We start from the raw sequence: 21,549 nt of genomic DNA on the forward strand, positions 1-21,549 counted from the left end.
GTGAAGGGGGAGAATTGGCGAAAAAAACTGAACTTGCTGTTCTGTAACTTTGAAATAACCAGGCAGTATATTTCTAGCCCCTCCCCATTTCATGCCCACAGAACATCAACGAGCCGTCCCCATTGGCTGGAACTTGGAGACGTTAATCATGCCGACGAGCCAATCGCATGCCGAGGCAGGGGCGTCGACGCTGGACCAATAGCGTCGACCTGCGTGGGAACGCGTCGCGATGGGCTCTCCTTGATCGTCCGGGCCTCCAAGAGCGCTTGTGGCTGGATAAGGGCGTCGAAAAAGGGCTGTGGATTCGTTACTCTTCTCAGCCGGGCCCTACAAGGGCCAAGGGAGAAATTCTTCCCAGCTCACCCACCACCAGTCATCATCTTCACCGTTATCATCATCATCATCATTAAGGTCTGCGAGTTTTGTGCACCTGGAATATCGCCTGCGACACCGACGCCTGCATTGATAGGTGAGTATAGCGGAATTTCTATTGCTAGACTTAGCAGGGCATTTTACACTGTGAGACACAAACTGTGAAATTCTTTAATTAGCAGTGGAACTAGTAGAAATTGCTGACTAGTTGCTTTTATTTGATTAATTATATGTGGAAATACCCTTTCCAGTTATATACATATAATTAGTACTTACTTTTCCTGTACCATTACAACTGCATGCATTTGGGTCTAGGTGTTCGCTCTCCACCATTCTTCAATTTTTACTATTCCCCATTCTACTATCCTCTTCTCTGTTGTATTCTCCGGCCTCAATCGTGCTCTCTTCTACTTCGCACTTGTCCATAGGGTACTATCACGTTTCTATTCTTTCACTCACACTTAGGTCTTCATTCTTTATTTCTTCGTGTCTTCCCTTGGACATTCATCAAGAATCTTATACCCTGTTCCACTCCTTTGTTCTACATTAAGTAGTAATTGCTACATTATAATTCAAATGTGTATTTGACTACTTGTATTTATCTGCTTGTATATCGCCATGCACGACCATTATATAAGTTCAGGAAATTATTATGGGCCATTGGTGGAGCAGTCCATTCCAAAAACTAAGCATAGGTGGGAAGGTAACTGAAATTAAGCTCTCGAGAAATGTAGGATCATTTCAATGCTATTCCTCAGTTTGACAAAGACTTGTACACCTTATAATCTCTTACATAGTCTTTCTAGTACTGTTATGCTTCGATAAATCCGACTTTTAAGTGGAACAACTGTTGAAACAGTGAACCATTGTCTTATATTTGGGTTCGAGAGTTTCTGGGAATCTTCAATTGTCTTTTATTGTATGTATTGGAAATGCCTACCACTGATTTCCAATGAAGAATTGAATTGTGTTGAACTTTGTTTCCTTAACTGGTATTACATTGTTGAATGGTTAGCAACACAAGGCAGGTACTACAGATCATGATTTTCTCTTCGGTTTGGAATGCAGAACTTATGAACTCCATTACTTTATGGTCAGTAAGGCTAGTTTAAAGTGAGATCGGAACCACTATGTGCCTCCATCGCGTATCGAACCCGGGACCCCTTGATTACAAGGTCCATTACTTGCCTCATCCGGTGGAAAGGTACCAGCATGAATGGCAGGATCTCAATTAACAGGTACTGGAATCTGTAAATCTAAGTAGTCGAGCCGATGTGAGAGATCTGGAAGATCGGAATGAATTTTGGCAATCAATTCGTGTTTGAGTTTGGTGTTAGATCATCTAACTAGCCTGTAGTATTATATGGGTGTGAAACTTGGTCCCTTACATCGAAAGAGGAACATAAATTGAGAGTATTTGAAAATAAGATCCTTAGGAAAATATTTGGACCTAAAAGGGATGAGGAGACAGGTGAGTGGAGAAGGTTACATAATTTAGAACTACATAATTTGTATTCATGTCCAGATATTATTAGAATAATTAAATCAAGAAGACTTAGGTGGGCAGGCCATGTGGTACGAATGGGAGAGGAAAGAGGAGTTCACAGGATTCTTGTTGGGAAACCTGATGGTAATAGATTTGTAGGAAGGCCAAGACGAAGATGGAGGGACAACATTGAGATGGACCTAAAGAAAATCGGTAGGGATGGAAAAGAGTATATAGATCTTGCTCAAGATAGTGACAGATGGAAGGCTTGTGTTGCTGCAGCCATGAACCTTCGGGTTTAAGAAGGCTAGAGAGTTAGTTAGTTAGAGAGAGTTAGCTCATCTAATATATGGTGGAAGCAGGTACGTGTCTGGATGATGGAAACGTGTCTCTGTGGTTTCCAGTCTGAGCTGATACTTTATCTAACCCTTTCCCCCAAATATCGATATCCCACAAGCGTGGATAATAACTTATAAGTTAGAAGGAAACGATATTGTGGAATTCTCTCAAAGAGAAATGAAGCAACGTGAAACTGGAATTCAGGAATGCTCATTAGCTATGGAGATATTCACAGAGGCAGGTGTTGAGAGATTTTTCAAAAGAACAAACTAGCTTTGAGCAACCATGAATATAAGTAGTTCATTCTGTGATGTTTGTAGCAAAGGATGTGACAGGATGATACTATGAAGCAATGTTGGAAGATAGTTATCGATGAAGATGCCAAGACGCCATTTTGTCAGGGACTGAAGACACACTTCACGGGTAATGTGGGAGGTTCGTTGCATGGAAGTTGAACGTTTGGATGACATAGTTATTACGAAGGACAGTTATCCATTGCCCCTTCCTTTTCCTTTCTTTATATGCTGCGTTTCTACAGAGCACTTCTTCTCTTCAGGTGAACTCTTTTATCACCTCTTCCATTACTAGAGGTTTGAATTTAGAACTATTCGGTTACTGACCCAGTACATGCCCAGATGCTGTAAGACTTTTGCTCCATTTAAGATTAATTATTTCAAGGTAAAACCGTGATTGTTTGTAGGATGGAATAGGCCAACCCATGACTTGGCACCACTCCTGTATAACCTTCTGGAGTACAGTGCATTGCTGAAAGTATTATATTTGATTCTGTTGCTTCTCTTACTCTTAACGTACCTCACTGGCTCTTTCACATTTCTTGGCCATCCTCAGGGCCTCCCCGATGGCGCAGTGCTAGCGTCGTCGCCTTGTAATCAAGGGGTCCCGGGTTCAATCCCCGGGGGAGGAACATAGTGGATCCGATTCTACTTTAAACTGTAGGTTCAGTCCCGATTAGCCTTACTGTGTATAAAGTGGATCTAAAACACCAACTCAATCAATCTTGGGCATCTTCAGTTATCGCCCCTTCCATATTTTCTTGGAACACCATCGCTTAGGAATGTTACCGAGAGCGAAACTACTTTTTAAAAATTTACACGTCTTTTACATTGTGGACAAATATATAGTTCTTGTTGTTATTAGTAACCTTTATAACTACATGATTCTTGATTAGTTGGTAATATTTGAGTCTATATGTGTTTACGTCAGAGATTCTTAACATACCTAAATGTATACATCTCAGAACCTTGCTCCAACGGTAATTACGATGGATTTTTGATTTGATATGATTTTTGTTTCTTAGCGACGCATATCTGCCACTTTTAGCTAATCGCGACGATGAGGATATGATGAAATTGATGAAGGAACTCACACAAAGAACATCCATGTCCAGGATTTCAACCTGGGACCCTGGCGTCGTAGCGCGCTGTGTTAACCACTCCACCACAGAGGTCAGCACGATGTTATTTTGCCACGAAATATAAAGCAAGGAATATAAATTTAATGTTGTGAAAATATGTTACGTTGGCTGTGGAAAGAATTGCATACTACAGTAATGTTAATGATCATTAAAATTCTGCGAAAAATGTTCTAATTTTATCGCCCAAATCGCCACTGAATATGACCAAAGTGTATTTCTTTTAGAAAAAGAAGGACTTAATTTTCGAATCATTCTGGACGTGCCAAATCTTCCTGGCTCAACAATAATAAAATTACGATTTTGAAAATAGAAATAAGACGTTAATTTTCGTATTTCAAGTGAAGTGTTTTATTTTGAATTCCATTACTTCTATAAGTGTAAGTAGGCTTACACAAAAATTTAAGTTAACTATAATCAGTGAATACTAATGTTTATATTATATGGTCATCCGAAGCAAAAGAACAACCCCCATGCATGAAACACGTTATACTTATACGTACATACATACATACATATGTGTGGGTATATATATATATATACACACACATTATATATATATATATATGAGAGGGAGAGAGAGAGAGATTGATTGATTCATTTGCTTTATTTTACTTCGCTTTTTGTGACACTTTTGGCTCATTTGCGAAGATGGGGATGAGTGAGGATATGATGAAATTGACGAATGGACACTCACAAACATCCATGCCCAGGCCAGGATTCGAACCCGGGACCCCTGGCTTCGTATCGCGATATGCTAACCACTCCGCCACGGGAGCCGGCGAGAGATAGAAAGAGAGAGAGAGAGAGAGAATAGGAGAAAATACACACCCATATGCAGCGTGCTTAAGATTGAAATTTTTAGGTGTGGATGGGATGCCTGTAGTTAATATTATTGCTCTGACTACTTGTGTTGCTGGTCATGGGCTTTGGTCTACTAGGTCGTATAGGCGGTATTGATAATATTTCCGGATTGGGATACCATCAACGCATATCCCCTTTCGAGCATTGGGCCATGCCATCCTGGGGATAAGTATTTTAAAAAAACTCATAATTTTCATTATTTTATAAATTATAAATACTAAGCATAATTTAAGTTGACCTTTGAATATGACTTTTTCGAAATTTTATTTTCACTATTTCTACTACTTCTTTCAACATTTAATTAATAAAATCGATTGCAGATGTCGCTGTTTTATGTAACTAGTTTTAATTGACCCATCTTTGCAATATTATTTCTTTGTGATTAAATTTTGCCAGCAGAAAATTGTTACGTTACGTTACGTACTGTTACATTGTTGGTGATTTTGATATACCAAATTCAATTATACTGGGAAATGTGTGTTTTATCAGTACTGTTGCTAATAAAATAATAATAAAGTTATATATTAAAAACACATTCAAATTTTGGATCAATATGAATAAGATATTTATTTATTGAAAAACCAATGAAAGAAATTACAGTTAAGGTAAAATTTATACTATTTTTGCGTTAAAATTTAACAGTTTTCCCGTCTGTCAGTCTGGGATGCAACCGTGTTTTTCGTGAGCGTATGCATTATCATGTCCTCACTTCTCTGTATTGTACGTATGCGTTCGTAGGCACACGTAGCTTTCGAATTTAACTTTGGATAGTTTATCTAGCATGATAAAAGATAATGGTGTTGTGTTTGCCATAACTATACATTTAAATTTCAATAATTAAAATTGCATTAATTCCTATCAGCTATGTGATAATCGTTAATGCTTTGTCTTAGAGGACATTAATAAATATGTACCATTGAAATTAAATATTATCCAATGCATTATGTATAATAGATCGATTATGTCTAGGCTTGATGACCTGAGCGTTTGTAAGGAGAAGGTTTAACGGCTACAAACTCTTTCCATTGGTTTTGTAAACATTTTTGCATTAATTACATAATCAAATAAACAACAAACAATCAAAATTAGTCAAGATACTATAGGTTTTGAAATTTATGTTAATATCAAGTAGGTGTTTTAAGAATAAAAGCTTAACTGTAATATAAATAGACTAAAAATAGTATTGTTAAGGCTGATACAAGTAACGGACATTAAGCCAATATTTACATCTAAATTGTTTTCAAAAAATATTATTTATAGTTCAAATGCGATTATTAATAACGATAAATATATAATTATAATAATTAAATTATAAGTATTTAAATTGTACTATACATGGGCTGCTGTAAGTTAAACCTCACCCATTATTTCTATATATAGCTATACACACCCATTCTTTTTGACAAATACTAAATATTTATTAATGAAAACCGCAAACAAATTGACAAGTTTCAGGAGAACCTCCGGTATAATTAATGCCAGGGTCCAGTGCTGGTCCGCTGCACGGCCGTTTGAGAAATACTGGTGTAGAGGGTATACTACTTGTATATACAGTGCTTTCCTATGAAAGGAACATCATTGATGTTATCTATAGTAGGGCTCTGGAATTTTGTGATACAGTGTTATGTCAATTTTTTTCACGGTTCTAATTCTCTCGGACGCATAAAGCGTTTTTTTCCCACACGAGTGTCTGCCATCCGATATTACTAGTGATGTCTCTCTCCAACAACCTAATAGTTAGGATCCTTGCAATGTCAGAAAGAGTGTCAGCTCCTCCTCTCTACTTAAGAACTTGAATGGAGAAACCACAGTGTAAGAGCGTAAATTTGGGCTGCCCGAAAAAAGGACCATTACCTTTTTAAAATTATTTACGGATGATATTATTAACCGTGGCCGTGCAGTCGAAGGTGTAAGCTTTGGGCTCCGGCTACGGGTTGTGTGCGGGTTCGAGTCTCCTAGAGGAATCGTAACAACTTTTCTTCTGTGCATGGGACCTGTGGCCACCCACTATCGTGACGAAATTGGGAAGCTGCGAGCGAGTCTTTTGGCATGATATAATCTTCAAATTTAAATATTGAGAAAGTTTTTTTTCTGATTAATATTCTAATTCAGTTTGTTTACCACACCGTAATGATACGGAATTGAAATGGAAACATCAATATGTACAGGCCAGGACCTGCTTCGAATCAATCAAATTTAATTTCTCTAAACAATGCAGGTTCTGGAACTATTATCTTTGCCGTTAGCTGTAATATAGGTCTTTATTTACAAAATACTCCAAGCGGTTACGGACCTCTCATTCTAGCAACAGAACTGACGAGTGATGACATAAATGCACCTGCATTGATGGAAAAACGATTGCGTCACGTTTTTTTTTATAAATTAACAGACGGAACTGTTAAATTTTAAATTTAAACTGTAAATTTTATGATAACCTTCAAGAATGGGGCAACATGTTATCATAGCTAGGTCCTATATGCAGGGGCGCCGAAACCAGGGGTAGGTAAGAGCCTACCCCCCAGTTCTAGTGTCCCCCCATAAGGGGTCAAATGCATGTGTGATGGAAACTTCATAAATTATTTCAGGACTCTGTGGGAAATTAAGCAGGATTTTGCTCTGAAATGGACGTTTTACCACATCAGTAGCCTACTTGTTTTTCCAAATGCACAATTAAGGAATACGCATGGTATATTATGATTAGACCCCAGAGTTTTATGTAATATAAAAGTGCAACATATGTACATAAATATGTAACAATAATTGATAAAATATGTACATAAATCTATGTATTATCAAAAGGATATGTAGTATCAAAGAATACTAATTTTTATAATAATAATCGGTAGCCTATTCATTTTATTTTGAACATATTCAACATAATTTTAAGGACATAAGTTGTTCAAATTAAAATTTGTAGCAAATTTATAAACTCAAAAAAGTGAAGCAACGTCTCAAAACAATTAGCACCTACAGAATGTGGCAGTAGAAATGCACTTGAAAAACACATCTGTAAGCAGTTGGAAGCTACATGTACATTCTGTGAACAAAAACAATTTTGGAGCATTAGAGCACCATACAAGATTATAAGAGAAAGCTTGAAATAGTTGCAAATTGGTATGAAGTTCATTAAAGTTCATTAAATTGCCATCATTTCTTATGAAGAGCAGCGGAAAGCATTAGTCTCGTTGCAATTAAGTATATACTCCATCCCAATGTCATTTCATATCTTTCTTAAAGATGTTATCAAGAGGAACCAGCCCAGGCAGAACCTTGGAGACTTCTTGAGAAGAAACTGAGACATAGTGTTTGAGTATCTTTTCTTGTTTGGGAAATTTGTAAGTGAGAATGCAAATTTTATGATTTTTTTTTAATTCGAGAATATGGCCGTTTAAATATATGTTATTCAAGACTTATAATGTTATATGTTTACTTTCTTTAATATTTTGTACAGTATATTTCGAGACTCCAGACGACACTTTCTCTTCAATACCGAAACAAGAACGAGGTTGGAGTTAAGGGATCGACACGAGAACGAGATACGAGTAAGCTTACTCCCCTTTGATAGATGACCCAGAGATTTACTGCAAGTCATCCTTAGCCCTTTTGAGAATCTATGGAACTATATAGAAAGTAAGGTGTATATGTAATTTGCACCTTAACCACAATTGCTTCAGTATTCGACGTATTCAGATATAATGTACAGAAGTGACTCTCGGGATGAGTATGACGCAAGGTCTACAAATCGGACTGCCATTTGCAACTCGTGCAAGATCGAGGAATTTGTAACCCGATGCGAGGAGACAGGCAATTGTAAATCGAGACGAGGTTGAGACAGGCAATTGTAACTCGAGGCGAAATTGAGACAGGTAATTGTAACTCAAGAAGAGATCGAGATGGGCAATGGTAACTCCGGACGAATACGAGACAGGCAATTGTAACTAGAGACGAATACGAGACAGGCAATTGTAGCTCGAGACGTGAGCGAGACGGGCAATTGTAACTCAGGACGAAAACGAGACAGGCAATTGTAACTAGAGACGAATACGAGACAGGCAATTGTAGCTCGAGACGTGAGCGAGACGGGCAATTGTAACTCCGGACGAAAACGAGACAGGCAATTGTAACTAGAGACGAATACGAGACAGGCAATTGTAGCTCGAGACGAGGTCGAGACAGGCAATTGTAGCTCGAGACGAGGTCGAGACAGGCAATTGTAGCTCGAGACGAGGTCGAGACAGAAAATTGTAGCTCGATAAGAGAACAAGACAAGTATTTTGTAACTCGAGACAACAACGAGAGAGATATTTGAAACCCGAAACGAAACAGGGAATGAGACAGGCATTTGCAACTCGGGACAAGGTCGGAAGCCAGGCAGGCTATTCTAACTGGAGACGACACAGGCATTGCAATTCGTACGAAATATCGTCTCGTGTCTGTACCATCTCTTGCGAGGTGACTACACCTTTTCGTGATTAGACAATAGCACTAAATCTACAACACAAATGCATTGCCTTCCCTGCTCATACTTATAGCATATTCTTTGTATCTTTTCAGGTTCCTTCAAGCAATGATTGGAAGCGTGGGAAGTGAAGATCACATGACAAGGAACACGCTAAGGCAGCACATGTCTCGCAACCGCAATTAAAGATGACGGACATTGTCAAATCGAAGCATTAACCATTTGCAGTGCAGTTAGAAATCAATACCGCAAAAAACTGATAAAACAAAATGGCGGATTAATTTTTTTGACAGCACATATTACTCTGTTAACATCACGTGTGATATTACTGGACTCATTGTTGGTTTAAAAACCTCTGCAACAATTGCGGTTTGTTCTCTTTGGCGTTGAGATTCCGCGTCAAGAATCGAACACGTGACTCCTATTTTTAAGGTCTGACAGCACAAGTTAAATTACTCATCATGCCTGGATTCGGTGCACTTGGTGCTATCAAAGAGAAGGCGGCTGGAGTTTTCTCTGGGTGAGTACTTGAAAGTTTCTATTTAATTTATTTCTGTTAAAAAGCCTCAATTCTTTATGTTCCCCAGGTATTTGTCACCGTACTGGCAGCATAAACCAGGTTTTGCAAACGTTGGGAAACGTTTTACGGTGTTTGTATTGCTGGTCTATGGTTGAAATGATTAAGTTGGCGCTTCTTTACAACAGTGGAACATTTCAAACTATCTGATGGCATTTGAAATGGCAGCCCGAAACTGGTCGTCTCCCTTATCGCACAACGCGAGAGCAACCTTGCTTTCCGACGTCACCGAGGAATTATTTCATAGTTACGCTAAATGTTGATAGGTCAGATTGTTAGGTTTAATTCTATTAGTATAAATAACACATTTGCTCTGCATTTATGCCAAGGGAACCAAACCTAACAGATCTAACCTAGCAACGTAGGCATTTCTCATCTGACGTCAGAGCACTAAGTTGGTCTCCCGTTGTGCGATAAAGAAGATAAAGAAGACCTGTCCTAAAACATTACTATTTTTCACATATCTCAGGAGAGAACATTAACATAATTAAGTGTGCCTGTGAACCAAATTAATTATTTACATGTGCAGTATTTTTCTTTAAATTAATAGTATTAGTTTCTCATTTTATTACTTCATCCATTGCTGAGAAACTATTCAACGCTTGCTTTTACTTACTACATATGTTCATTAATTATTTCGAAAACCATTTTGTACTCGTAGAATATCATAGGTGTTGTTCCTCTTTGTAGAGCCTACAGAACCAAGATTTTCCTATGTAATAGTGAGCAGGTACCATTATTAAGATATGTGCATTCATATGACTATTGTAGAAGGTTTGGTAGGCCCATTCATGTTGACTATTTGTGTGGTTTATAAGCTCTGAAATTATTATATTCTCAATCCACTGCAAGAACGAAGTTAATGTAAACAAAACGACGTGACTTTTGACATATAGTTCCTTTCATATTTGTTACTTCTGGTGTTATTTTGCCCATGAATACATTGCCTCTAGCTGCACAGCCCATAATAAAAGGTCTCACAACTTCAATACAGCAGCTACGTTGAGTAATATGGCTTTATCATCATAATATGCACTATACTCCTACGCGCAAGATTCTTGCACAGTTGCCATTCGAACTGCCAATAGGATTTCTCATAAGCCACAGGATTTGTTTGCATTAACTTCTATCTTACAGTGCACAGAGAATAGCTTACAGCGAGAATAACTGACCAGAATAACATATACCCCTTTCGGCCGTCTCTGTTATCAAGTTGAAAGACAGGTATTTCGACAATATCGCTTAACCAAAAAACTACTTTCTAAAAAACTCACGAGTTCATGAGCTATTGATGATATCTATGAAGTAAATCTGTCTGGACTGGACTGATGTAGGAAGAGCATTTTGATCTAGCGCCAAATATTTCACAAGGCCGACGCTAGATAGCGTACGGAATCGAGAGCGTCTTCGCTCGAGCGATTAACGCTCAAACAGGTAAAACGAGCGGTATACGGTCGAAGCCCAGTAATACACGTGTAACGGTAATTTGTCTGTGGTAGTGCACCCTCACACATGGATCGTGAGGTGAAGGACGCAGTGAAATTGACATTTTAGTAAACATAGTCACGATCTCCAAGTTAATATGTAGTTTAGTGTATCTTACTAATATAGTGATATATGAAAATGAAGCGGATGATTGTGGGCTGAAACTGACAGGACCGAGATTTCAAATACATTTGAAGGGCCAGGGGGAAAAACGATGAATGTCGATTTTTCGCCCATTTTGAGATCGCAACGCCATCTGATAGTTCAGAAGCTGTACTATAAGAATGAGAACGGCCTTGGTTGGGAAACGATGAGAAGTGCCTGAAAAACGCATTATTGTTTTGGAATTTATTAACGTACTTATGGAAAGAAATACTTTGTTTTTCATTTCCTGGCAAATCGTCTCGAATGAACATTCATCGTTTTTCCCCCTGGCCCTTCATTTGTCTACGATTATTGACAGATTAAAATTATATTTAATTGAACACGGTCGAGCGTGGGAGACTCGAACGAGTACGAGCGAGCGAAGATAGTTCCATGAAGTCAGTACTCTAGTCTGGACAGTACTATCAGTATTTTAGTAACTATGAGTTGGCCATAATTTTGAGGATATTTCTAATGAGTTCTGTCTGTTCTCGATTTTTTGTTGTCCTGGCCACGGGATTAGTACAAATCTACAATCTTAAACACAGCGATAAAAAAAAAAAAAACATCAGCTTTCCAAATTGCTTATTTGTGGAGCAACAATCCTTCTGGCATTTGTCAGAAGTGCCATATTGAAAGTCTCTGGCGATCTGTGGAAACCGGGTTAACACATTAGTAGGCAGATAACTTTACAATCTTTCCATCTGCTGACAATGATATTTTCAAAGATGGAAAGCATTATGTTTATAGGGATTGATTGATTGAATTGTTGTTTCAAGTCCGCTTTATGCACAGATAGGCTAATCGGGACTGGACCTGAAGTTTAGAGTTTGATCCGAACCACTCAACCGGGTATCGAACCCGGGACTCCATGATTACAAGGCGACGACGTTTTTGTAGTTCACTAATCTTTCTTCTAAATAATTACGGGCCATGGATAGAAATGTGTGCATGCATCGACTTTGTGGTCACTGGCGTATGCAGAGGGGGCTGATGGGGCAACAGCCCCTTCGATGTTTTGAGGAAATCAACATTTTCAAATAAAAGCTGTGAAGAACTCTAGAAAAACAGAGTAATAAGTGCAAACCATTTTTGTGAAGTACAATGAAGACCACTGGCGAGCACGGGAATGCTGAAACCTGTCTGGTTGGACCTTGATGAGTGGACCATTATGTGACGAGTGATGGAAAATGCTCACATTGACCATTTGTGACTTGGTAGCTTCATGTTAACCACTTCCAATTAAACTTGAACAGTTACATTACATTTGTGTAAAATTTTTCTTTGTCTAAACAAGTTGAAATCATTCAAATCATTTTGAAATGTCCTGTATATATTTCGTTACTGAGGACATTGAACGACATATATATTCGTGGCTTACACCTAACACCAATGCATAAAAATAATCTAGGGCTCAGATTTCACTATGAGGGTTTTCTTTGGAAACTACAATACGATAGAATTGTGTTAGGATAGAATAGTGAAAAATTAGTACTAAAACATTTATAACAGAACAAAGCAGTAAGTATAAAGAAGATTACCACATAGATTGAATGCGGCACTCATGAATATTACAATAAGAAATTCATGAAATACTCATAGCATTAAACTTAGAAGAGTCTCCTTAAAATGAGTACACGAAAGGAACTGCGATGATTGCATATTTTAAGTGCATATATATTTTTAGTTTGACTTTCATTATATTTATGCATGTGAAGTTGTTCTATAAAAAAATATTCACTATCGCTTTTGAAGATTAATTACTTGTTACAATTAGTATTTGAAGCTTTACCATAAATTTCTCTTGCCACCTAGTTACAGCATTGTTTATTATGAATACAGTTCGTAAACATGTTTGAATATCCACAGAAAATATGTGTTTGGTGTCCTAGCAAGGACAAAGGACGTTTTGGCCTCCAAAATGAAATAGTTGATCTGTATTTCCTGTCAACCAAGTCGAAATGTCTCATTGAAATTTACCAAATTTGGCATGCATTACAACACGTTTCAGTCTATGGTTTTCAATATCAAACTTCTACACACACACACACACACGCACAACAGAAAACATCTCCTTAGTTCCTCAGCAGGTTTTCTTTGGAATAACCTAAGCCAGGGGTTCCCAAACTTTTTCGCTTCACGGCGCCTTTGGTGTTTCGAGATTCTTCCGCGGCGCTCAAGTCTTAATGTAGGGGTAAAGGTGGCGGGAGCGTGGTGCTGATCACTTCACCTCCACAAATGAGCTAGATTGGGAATGTGTGGAGCCAAACCTCCACGTCCACCATGTCGCACGTTGCAATGTGCAGTCGGTAGTGTTACCTTTTAACTCTATAAGTTTGGTTCTAACAACGGAATGAAAGTTCCAAAGAGCTGATCGATCATTCGGTTATTCCAATTATTATTTTACAGAGAATTCTTGGAAAAAGACAATATTCGAAAATGTTTTCCAAAATTGAAACAAATTATAGCATGTATAAACCTTCTCCTTTCCACATCTACATCAAAATTGACACGTACATTCACATTCTCAAAGATATGCAGTCTGATGTGTATATTTGTATAAAATATTCTTCGTGCATTTGCTTTGTACAGAAACGTATGCGTTCATATGCTTGCGGACCTTCTGTAGATTATGGAAACATACGTACACTTGCCTCTAAACACTCCAAATAGAGTCGGATTAGTTTCAAAACATCTCCAGCTGGCTGCCCGAGTATAGCGAGCGAGCCTACCTACAGTGTCAACCGCGAGAAAGACGGTTAGTGATTGGTGAGTGGTTGAGATGACGTCAGCTGATTAATTGCTGATTGGAGACTTCGGGAGTTATGACTCTCTCCCAAGCTGCAATTGCCAGAGCTGTTACGAAGATAACCTCTCTCTACCATGGTATATACTTACGTTTTAAGCATGGCATGGAACGTTCATGAAACCTTGGTCATGTTTGTGGAATGAGCAGTGAGTAGATTACAATATGAGAAATTACAGTGCGCTATGGCAATGGTTCAGGTGAAGTTGAAGGCCCTTTTCCAAATCATACATTTAAACTGTAGGTCAAGTCCCGATTAGACTTTCTGTGGATATAGTGGACTTCAAACAACAAATCACATTTCCAAGTCATACATCAAAAATATTTGATGATTTTGCTTAGCATTTGTTCCAAAGTATTTTTACCTATTTTGTCTGTATCTTACTATAGAGTTCGTTGTCCGACAGTAAAAATAAATGCCAGTGGCTACAATAAATCTGTATTGCGTGGTTGCATACATACAAGTTGTTTTCGAAGATCTGCGGCGTCGAAATGAAGCTGCAAAGAATAAAACATTAATAAGCATTGCTAGGATTGATGGACTCGATACACGCTGGAAAATGTAATGGTATACACGTTGAGGAACGAAAACGATTCGATTTCAAAGAAAAAAGAAAACAACCATTAATGTTCACGAAAGATCAATAAATCACTCTTTGCTGCTGAATTGCTTCACCTTACCCCGTGAAAAACCACAGAACCGCGGCGTCAACAGTAAACATAGCGATTGAATCCGAAAGCTAGAGAAAGAAATACGGCTCCCAGCGGAGCGGTTAATCTTCCGTCACGATGATACTCCAGCTCATATTTCTGAAGATGTTTCACTTTCTGACCGCTCCGAACATGAGCGATCGTTGAATAACAGAATTATTCCCGTTGCTACGCTGTTTTCTACTTTTTAAACGCATAATCTCGGGGTAGCACTGAGTAGATGTACTGGCATAAGAAATAAAAAGATGGCAATGTGGAATTTCAGAATCTTCATGCGTCTTGCTATTAGGCAACCTGATCAACACAGCAGATTGACTTATTGCATACTATCCCAGGATGTAGATATATATTTTTTAATTAACGCGGATCGCCCTGGGTGATAATTTCGGTTCTGGATCCTGGTACAGTTTTTTAAGTTCTGGATACGGGTACCCAGTTTTTACCAGACCCGGATGATTTCGCTCCAGGATAAACCTGAACCGAAAATTTAACCCATAGAGCATTTCGTGATTAGGCACCCTAAACACTGCCCCAACGTTATTTCTCTTATTGCTGCGTAGATGATATGTCTTCGGTGCAAACTGCAGAGACAAATTCGGGTACAATAATTCATCTCTAAACTTGTGTTTAAGCATAATCGAGCAGTGGCATATTCGTGAGATGTTCGTGGGGTTATAACGCTATCCTTTAGCATAGCGTTTCTTCTCAAGAACGTTGAATGCACAAAAGAGGGCAACATATAAGACGACATGTTAAGAGACACCTTTGAAAATTCTTGAACACGCCAGGTACAATTTCAGTTATAATAGGTAAGATTTCTGATGAGGTCAGATTAATGTAACGTAACGATACACATACAAGTAAAGGATGAGAACGAACGTACTGAGATTCGAACCATTTTTTTGTCGAGCCTCCTCGATGGTGGATAACGTCGTTACCCTGTAATCAAGGAGTTCCGGGTTCAATCCGCCGCGGAGGGATATTGGCGTAAAAGTTAGAATTCCACACAGAACCCAAAAAAGTATCAATTGACAGAAATATATTGACTAAAGTAACACATGAATGTGGGTGAACTGCTAATTATGCACTTTTTGTGCATCAAAGGGTAATTTTATCAGCTGCTGTACCGTCTGATGCACTAAAATGCATCAACTTTGCTTTGATGCATTTCGAGTTATATGTGCACTGTAAATTGTAGGACTGAGTAGCCTAGCTTAACATACAGTGGAATAAAAAAAAAATCACATTAACTGATAACCAAGACGTCAGCAAGTTATTATCTTCATACCTTGTTAGTAGTGTACGTGAGAAATAGGTCTTGGAGAAAATCTGGGATATAAAGCTACCACAATAATCCTCAGAATTACGGGAACCAGGCGAAACAGACATAAATCCTTCCTAAAAGAGCTCTGCACTCGGACAAGCGGCATTTTACCGTTGGTTGGTTCCAACTGATAACAGGATCAAGCAATCCCCTCCCCTCCCTTCCCTTCCCCTTCCCAACAATTCCAAGCCGTCCTGAGGATATATTTGATTTTCCCTTTCCCCTCCCGGTTTCCATTTCATATCTTCTTCAAAACTTCAGACTGAACATCGTCTCGCAGTGTTCAAAAAACTAACCATCTCAAAACAAACTTTGTGAAATCGTGTTTTTATCTGATGTCCATTAAAAATTTCATTGCATGTCCTTTTCCTGAAAAAAATCCTACTGATTTCGCAAATATTCCGAATTCGACGCTCATATAGTGTTGTCCGTTAACTATTGCCACTATTTTAGAGGTTTTATCTAGTCACGTTATGGAGAAAATATCAAAATAGGCATTTTTGCGCCAAAATTCAAGAAGGCCATTTTGTTTCAGACACAAGAAAATAGCGGGTTTAATAACGAAATTGCATTATATTTGCGTTCACATGCTCATATTATTTTAAAAGTCTTCTTTTATGTCGCCAAATGACTCAAAAACTGAATTTCTGAGAGTACATTTCTATAACTTACAAAACCGTATCAGCATAAATAGGCCCAGTTGACTGATGTGTAACTTGTTTTCAAGATAAACATTCTTCCCGGCGCTTTGTTATGTGTCTGAATGTGATTCAAGTAACCGTTTTGTAGTCAAGGGTTCCAAGGCTCAGTTCTCGCTAAGAGCACATATCAATGATCCACATCCCACTTTAAAGTGTAGATTAATTTTGGATCATTGATTCCTATGCGCATAATTAAACTTCATCATTACAAAATATTTTGAAAGTTAGTTACTCGCGTGTATCGGTACGCAAATCTGAAGTTCATAAACAGCAATATTGTGCAAAAATACTAAACATTTTTGATATCAGTCTTTACTTACGGATCAGAAGTCTGATATTTGACATGATAAAACAATATGAATCATAATTTGCTTGAATAAATGATCTTATGAAAAATATATTTATATCAGTTGGAAAATTAAATAATAGGAGCATGGAGAGGAATTACAAGAGTATATTCAAGGAAAGAACGAGTGCAACTGCTAGGATTATGTGACAAAGATGGGACAAGACCGGAGTCAAATATTTACAAAGAGAAAAGACTGAGAAATAACAAGGAAAGACGACCAAGATTGAGAAGGAAGATGTTGGGCATTCAAAATGATCAGGAATAGAATAATTGTAAACAAGTAGGAGTAGAAAATGAATATGGAGAAGGGCAAGGCTAACCAAACGCGGAAGTGCTAGAGAGAGTAGAAGATTTGAAGAATAGAGATTGGAGAAGAACATTTGTTAACAGGTAGCATTGGAGGCTGAATGTGGAGAAGGGCCAAACATAGCAAAGGTATTAGTTTAAAAAAGGAGGGGTACGCAGAGAAATACACATTAGAGGCTGGTGAAGAATTGGAAAGAAATAGGATTGGAAGTTGAATATGGACAAAGTCAGACGAATGACAGTGGGAGTGAAAAGATCGATAAAAGAAGCAAAGGAGGAAAATAAGTACAGGCTGGACAGAGTTTGATTGTGAAGGCTGAAGCTCACCAAAATCTGTAGTGTCAAAGGAAGATAGGAAGGAAGAAGAGAAGAGTAGAGGCTAAGAGAGAAGAATTCTTACAAAACAGGTAAATTCCAAGAGTTGAATGCGGAGAAGACCAAGGCTCACCTTGAGCTTTAGTGACGCAAGAAGAAGAGAGACACCTTGTGGGAAATTAGGAACTTAACGTGCGAATGTGTGAAAAGAACTTGGAAAGTGAAACACTTTTTGCTGAGAACAAAGAGTGGGGTCGTTCCAATATTTACTGCAGCCTCCATCTCGTCTCGCAACAAGCTGGAATGTCTCCTGCAAACTTTTCACGACAATAATGACGGAAGAGCAAGAGATAACCACATTGTTCCCCGCTCATTGTTCCATTAGGTGAAATTAAGGGTTGGTCCTTTTCCCTCGCGACTGCAGGAAAAACTTTCTTCTCTGGACTGTTTGCCTGCACCCGAAGAGGCTGTTGACAGGAGAGAAGCGGCTTGCTCTTGTGACGTCACGCCTTGACTCCTCGACCGAAATTGTCCCCTTGGGGAGGCAGCACTCAGCGGAAAGGGAGGTGAATTAAATCAGGAGCCAGAGTGGTCGAGGAAAACATCGTTATGCTGGGGCTAGATTGGTTTCTTGGCTGCTGAGAGCGTTTGCTGGTGCATTTTTTGCACAACAGATGGCGCAGGTGATCATCTTGACCCACAAACATACTTTCTTCAGTATATTTTATTTTATTTCGGGCACCTTCATCATGGAAGTTGAGGTATAAATCTATAAGTATAACAAATATGTGAACGTCGTTCAATATGTAATCTCTGCGACCATTATTTGATTGATTGATAGAAATATAAGGGGCATTTTACAATCTGAAGACACAAATATCAACCTTCCTTCCACGTAGTAACATCATTTAAGCTCTCATTGAGTTCATCACAGACATAAAACGACAACACAGACGTAAAATTATCGGCCCTTCTTAGGACCACAATCTAAGTCGGCCCTTCTAAGGACCACAACTCAGGGGGTGCTCGTTCGGCGGCGCAGATCGTATGCGCAGTTGTCCGTGGATGCATTACGTCATCGTCGAAATTCTCGGCACGGAAATGGCTGGTTCCTTATGCAAATATTGAGATATTTGACAACGGATATCTTCTAAAATATAGTAGCAGGGGAAAAGTTACAACTTTTACTGTTAAGATTCATCCTTTCTAATCAATTTATCACAAAGTTGATTCAAATGTGTAAAATTGTTTTCAAGAAATCGTGTTACGAAGGAACCCCTGTTTTGTTCTCTCCAGGCTTCCCATGTAAGGGAGTTTAAATTTAAGCGCGTTGGATTTATTTTTGCTGTATGTTTTGAAATAAGATTATTTTGTTCTTGTCAAATGAAATCATGCCTAAATGCTATGAAAAGCTGTGAAAACTATTATCAGAAAACTAACGGAAGAAATCTAAAATATCACAGCCTTTCCAGTCGGTAATTGCGTAAGTAAACGAAAATACAAGACTGTTATAAAAAATGCGGGATTGCCCATTTTTGTGAAAAAGGCATTGTGCGAGATCTAAAAGCAGAACATTTTAATATTGTATGTAAATGTAAGGGTGTAATAAACGTGACTGCTTCCCGTAAAATATCACTGCACTCTCCACGTTTCTCTTCTGTCTTTTCTTTGGCGCCGTCAATAGCTTCAACACGTTATTTTATATATATATATGTCACATATTTGTTTTAATTAGTATTCTGCTCGTTCCGCCACCTGAACGCAGCAGCTAGGGCTCAAAGGGCAGTGCAGTTACACCGGAAGAAGGCTCGGAAATGGCAGGCTTCAGAAGTTAACTCATCCAAATTAAATTAAACAGGTATGTGCTCCCTCTAAATTTAAATCATAGTTCACAAATAATTTGATTAAAAGTTTTAAAAGTATCTGTTTTATTTAATAACGTATTATTTGGTGCATTCTTCTTCAGCATAGCTATAGGTAGTGACTACACTACAGGATGGGGGCAGGGACGCCCCCCTATTCTCGTTCGACAATTTCTCTCTCTCTCTCTCTCTCTCTCTTATCTGCCCCCAGTAAAACGACAAAAATATATAAATGAATGAATGCTCTTTTAGCCAAAATACGCATTTTTGTGTCGTATGTAACGGAATAATAAACATGATTTCCCTGGGGAAAATATGATTTACCCCTCCATCTTCTCTATTGCGCCGTCACTAGCTACAACATATTTTGATTTCTATTGTTCCCACATATTTATTTTAATTTTAGTATTGTGAATCATATTCCACTGTGTTACCTCACGTAGCCACTCCCCCCCCCACACACACGTACGATTTCAGTTTTAAATTTTAGACTAAGCTTGTCAAATGTCCACTTATATCTTTGTATTCTTGAGCCATTTAAAAAAAAATCATTTCGCCCTTTCTTCTGGACTATTTCATAGCAATGTTTTCCCACTGGAAGCCCCTTTGCAGATCGAGATCCGAGGCTATAGCCTTCCCAAGCCACCGTCCCTCCAAATACTGTCCTGGCCTCATGAAAGAAAAATATATGTATTTATACGAAATATTAATTTGACTTGGCAGTTTCTTTTTTCGAACAGGAATAAGTTTTAAATTTTAATAGCTTATAAATTTACACTAGCAATTTTGAGTAAAGGTTTTGCGTAACCCTAAAAGTACATTTAGAGACTGCAAAGTCAACTCCCGATATTTCAGATATGTTAATAATATTCATCACAACGTCTTGTAATAATTATTTGTTACTTCAATAACCTCCTCGCAAATGTTTCTCGCATATTAAAACACAGATGCCATTTTCTGTTTATTTCCTTGTGCCAAGGGTTTGAATCCCCGTCCGGGCATGGGTCTACTTTCCTTTCTTCAATTTCATCATATCATCACGCATCCTCATCTTTGCGATTAGCCATATGTGACAGATAAGCGAAGTAAAATAAACTAAGTCTATTTATCAATTTTTTAACTCTTTAATTCTTCTTTAGCATGTCACGTTTGTGTTAAAATTATATTATGATTTGTAAAATGAAGAAGTTCTAAAGGAGAACACGCAACTTTCTTTGTAACGCATCGGTCAATAAGTTTCAGTAATATGGATTTTCAAAATACATTTTTTTTCACATATACTTTGCCGCCTTTTAAAAGTAGCGCGTTTTCAATTATGTTACTAATCATTAAAAGGATGCCTCAATACCATCTTGGAGGATGACAATTATTATCTTCCCCCTCCTAAAAGTAATAATATACTTTCGCTCTCTGAATCTCCCATATAAATGCTAGGGGCCGTCTGCTTCAGCCGAGCTCACTGCTTCTCCGGTGACGTCACGCGTTCGTGCAAGTTCGGCAATCTTCGGATGGCTTTACCTAATCTCTATGTACCTTGCCACAACTCCGGTTCAATAGTGAACCACCAACACCAACCGAACTTCGAGCGACAGTCGCAGGGGTAACAGAAGTCCATTCATCGCAGTACGCTATTACCAAACCTATAAAGCAGATGGAAGGCAAGGAAACGGTACTTCAGAACGAAAACATCAAGAAAAATTCATTCATTCACGTAGTATGCTCTTGACGTCATTTTGCAGACTAACAAGGCTCTGGCGTCTGGACTCAGCCAGAATAACCATCTGTGGTGATAATTGCGTTGTGTGCTGTCCATTTGTGTTTGTGATTCCCCCTTCAATCATTTCATATTTTCACCATTCATCCGCGATTAGTCAAAAGTAGCAACTTAATAATTCAAGTAATTGATGTTATTGATTTATTTTAATATACTTCATTCGATCTTCTGCCACTTTTGACTAATTGCAACACTGGGCATGAATGGGGATAAAATGATATGGATGAAGACACAGTAGCAAAT

General features: G+C 38.3%; 1 protein-coding gene across 1 annotated transcript in view; it reads left to right on the forward strand.

Annotated features, from left to right (window-relative positions):
* Positions 1-278: 278 nt before the first annotated feature.
* The window catches only part of VGlut (Vesicular glutamate transporter), a 186,087-nt gene continuing 164,816 nt past the window's right edge, over positions 279-21,549 (forward strand). The window contains exons 1-2 of the mRNA XM_083122855.1: positions 279-469; positions 9,048-9,472. Of these exons, the coding sequence (XP_082978981.1) occupies positions 9,414-9,472 (59 nt within the window). The 5' untranslated portion in view covers positions 279-469; positions 9,048-9,413. The remainder of the gene's footprint in view (positions 470-9,047; positions 9,473-21,549) is intronic.

This window comes from Lepisma saccharinum, chromosome 5 (assembly GCF_977018435.1).
Source record: "Lepisma saccharinum chromosome 5, izLepSacc3.1, whole genome shotgun sequence".
Taxonomy (NCBI): domain Eukaryota; kingdom Metazoa; phylum Arthropoda; class Insecta; order Zygentoma; family Lepismatidae; genus Lepisma; species Lepisma saccharinum.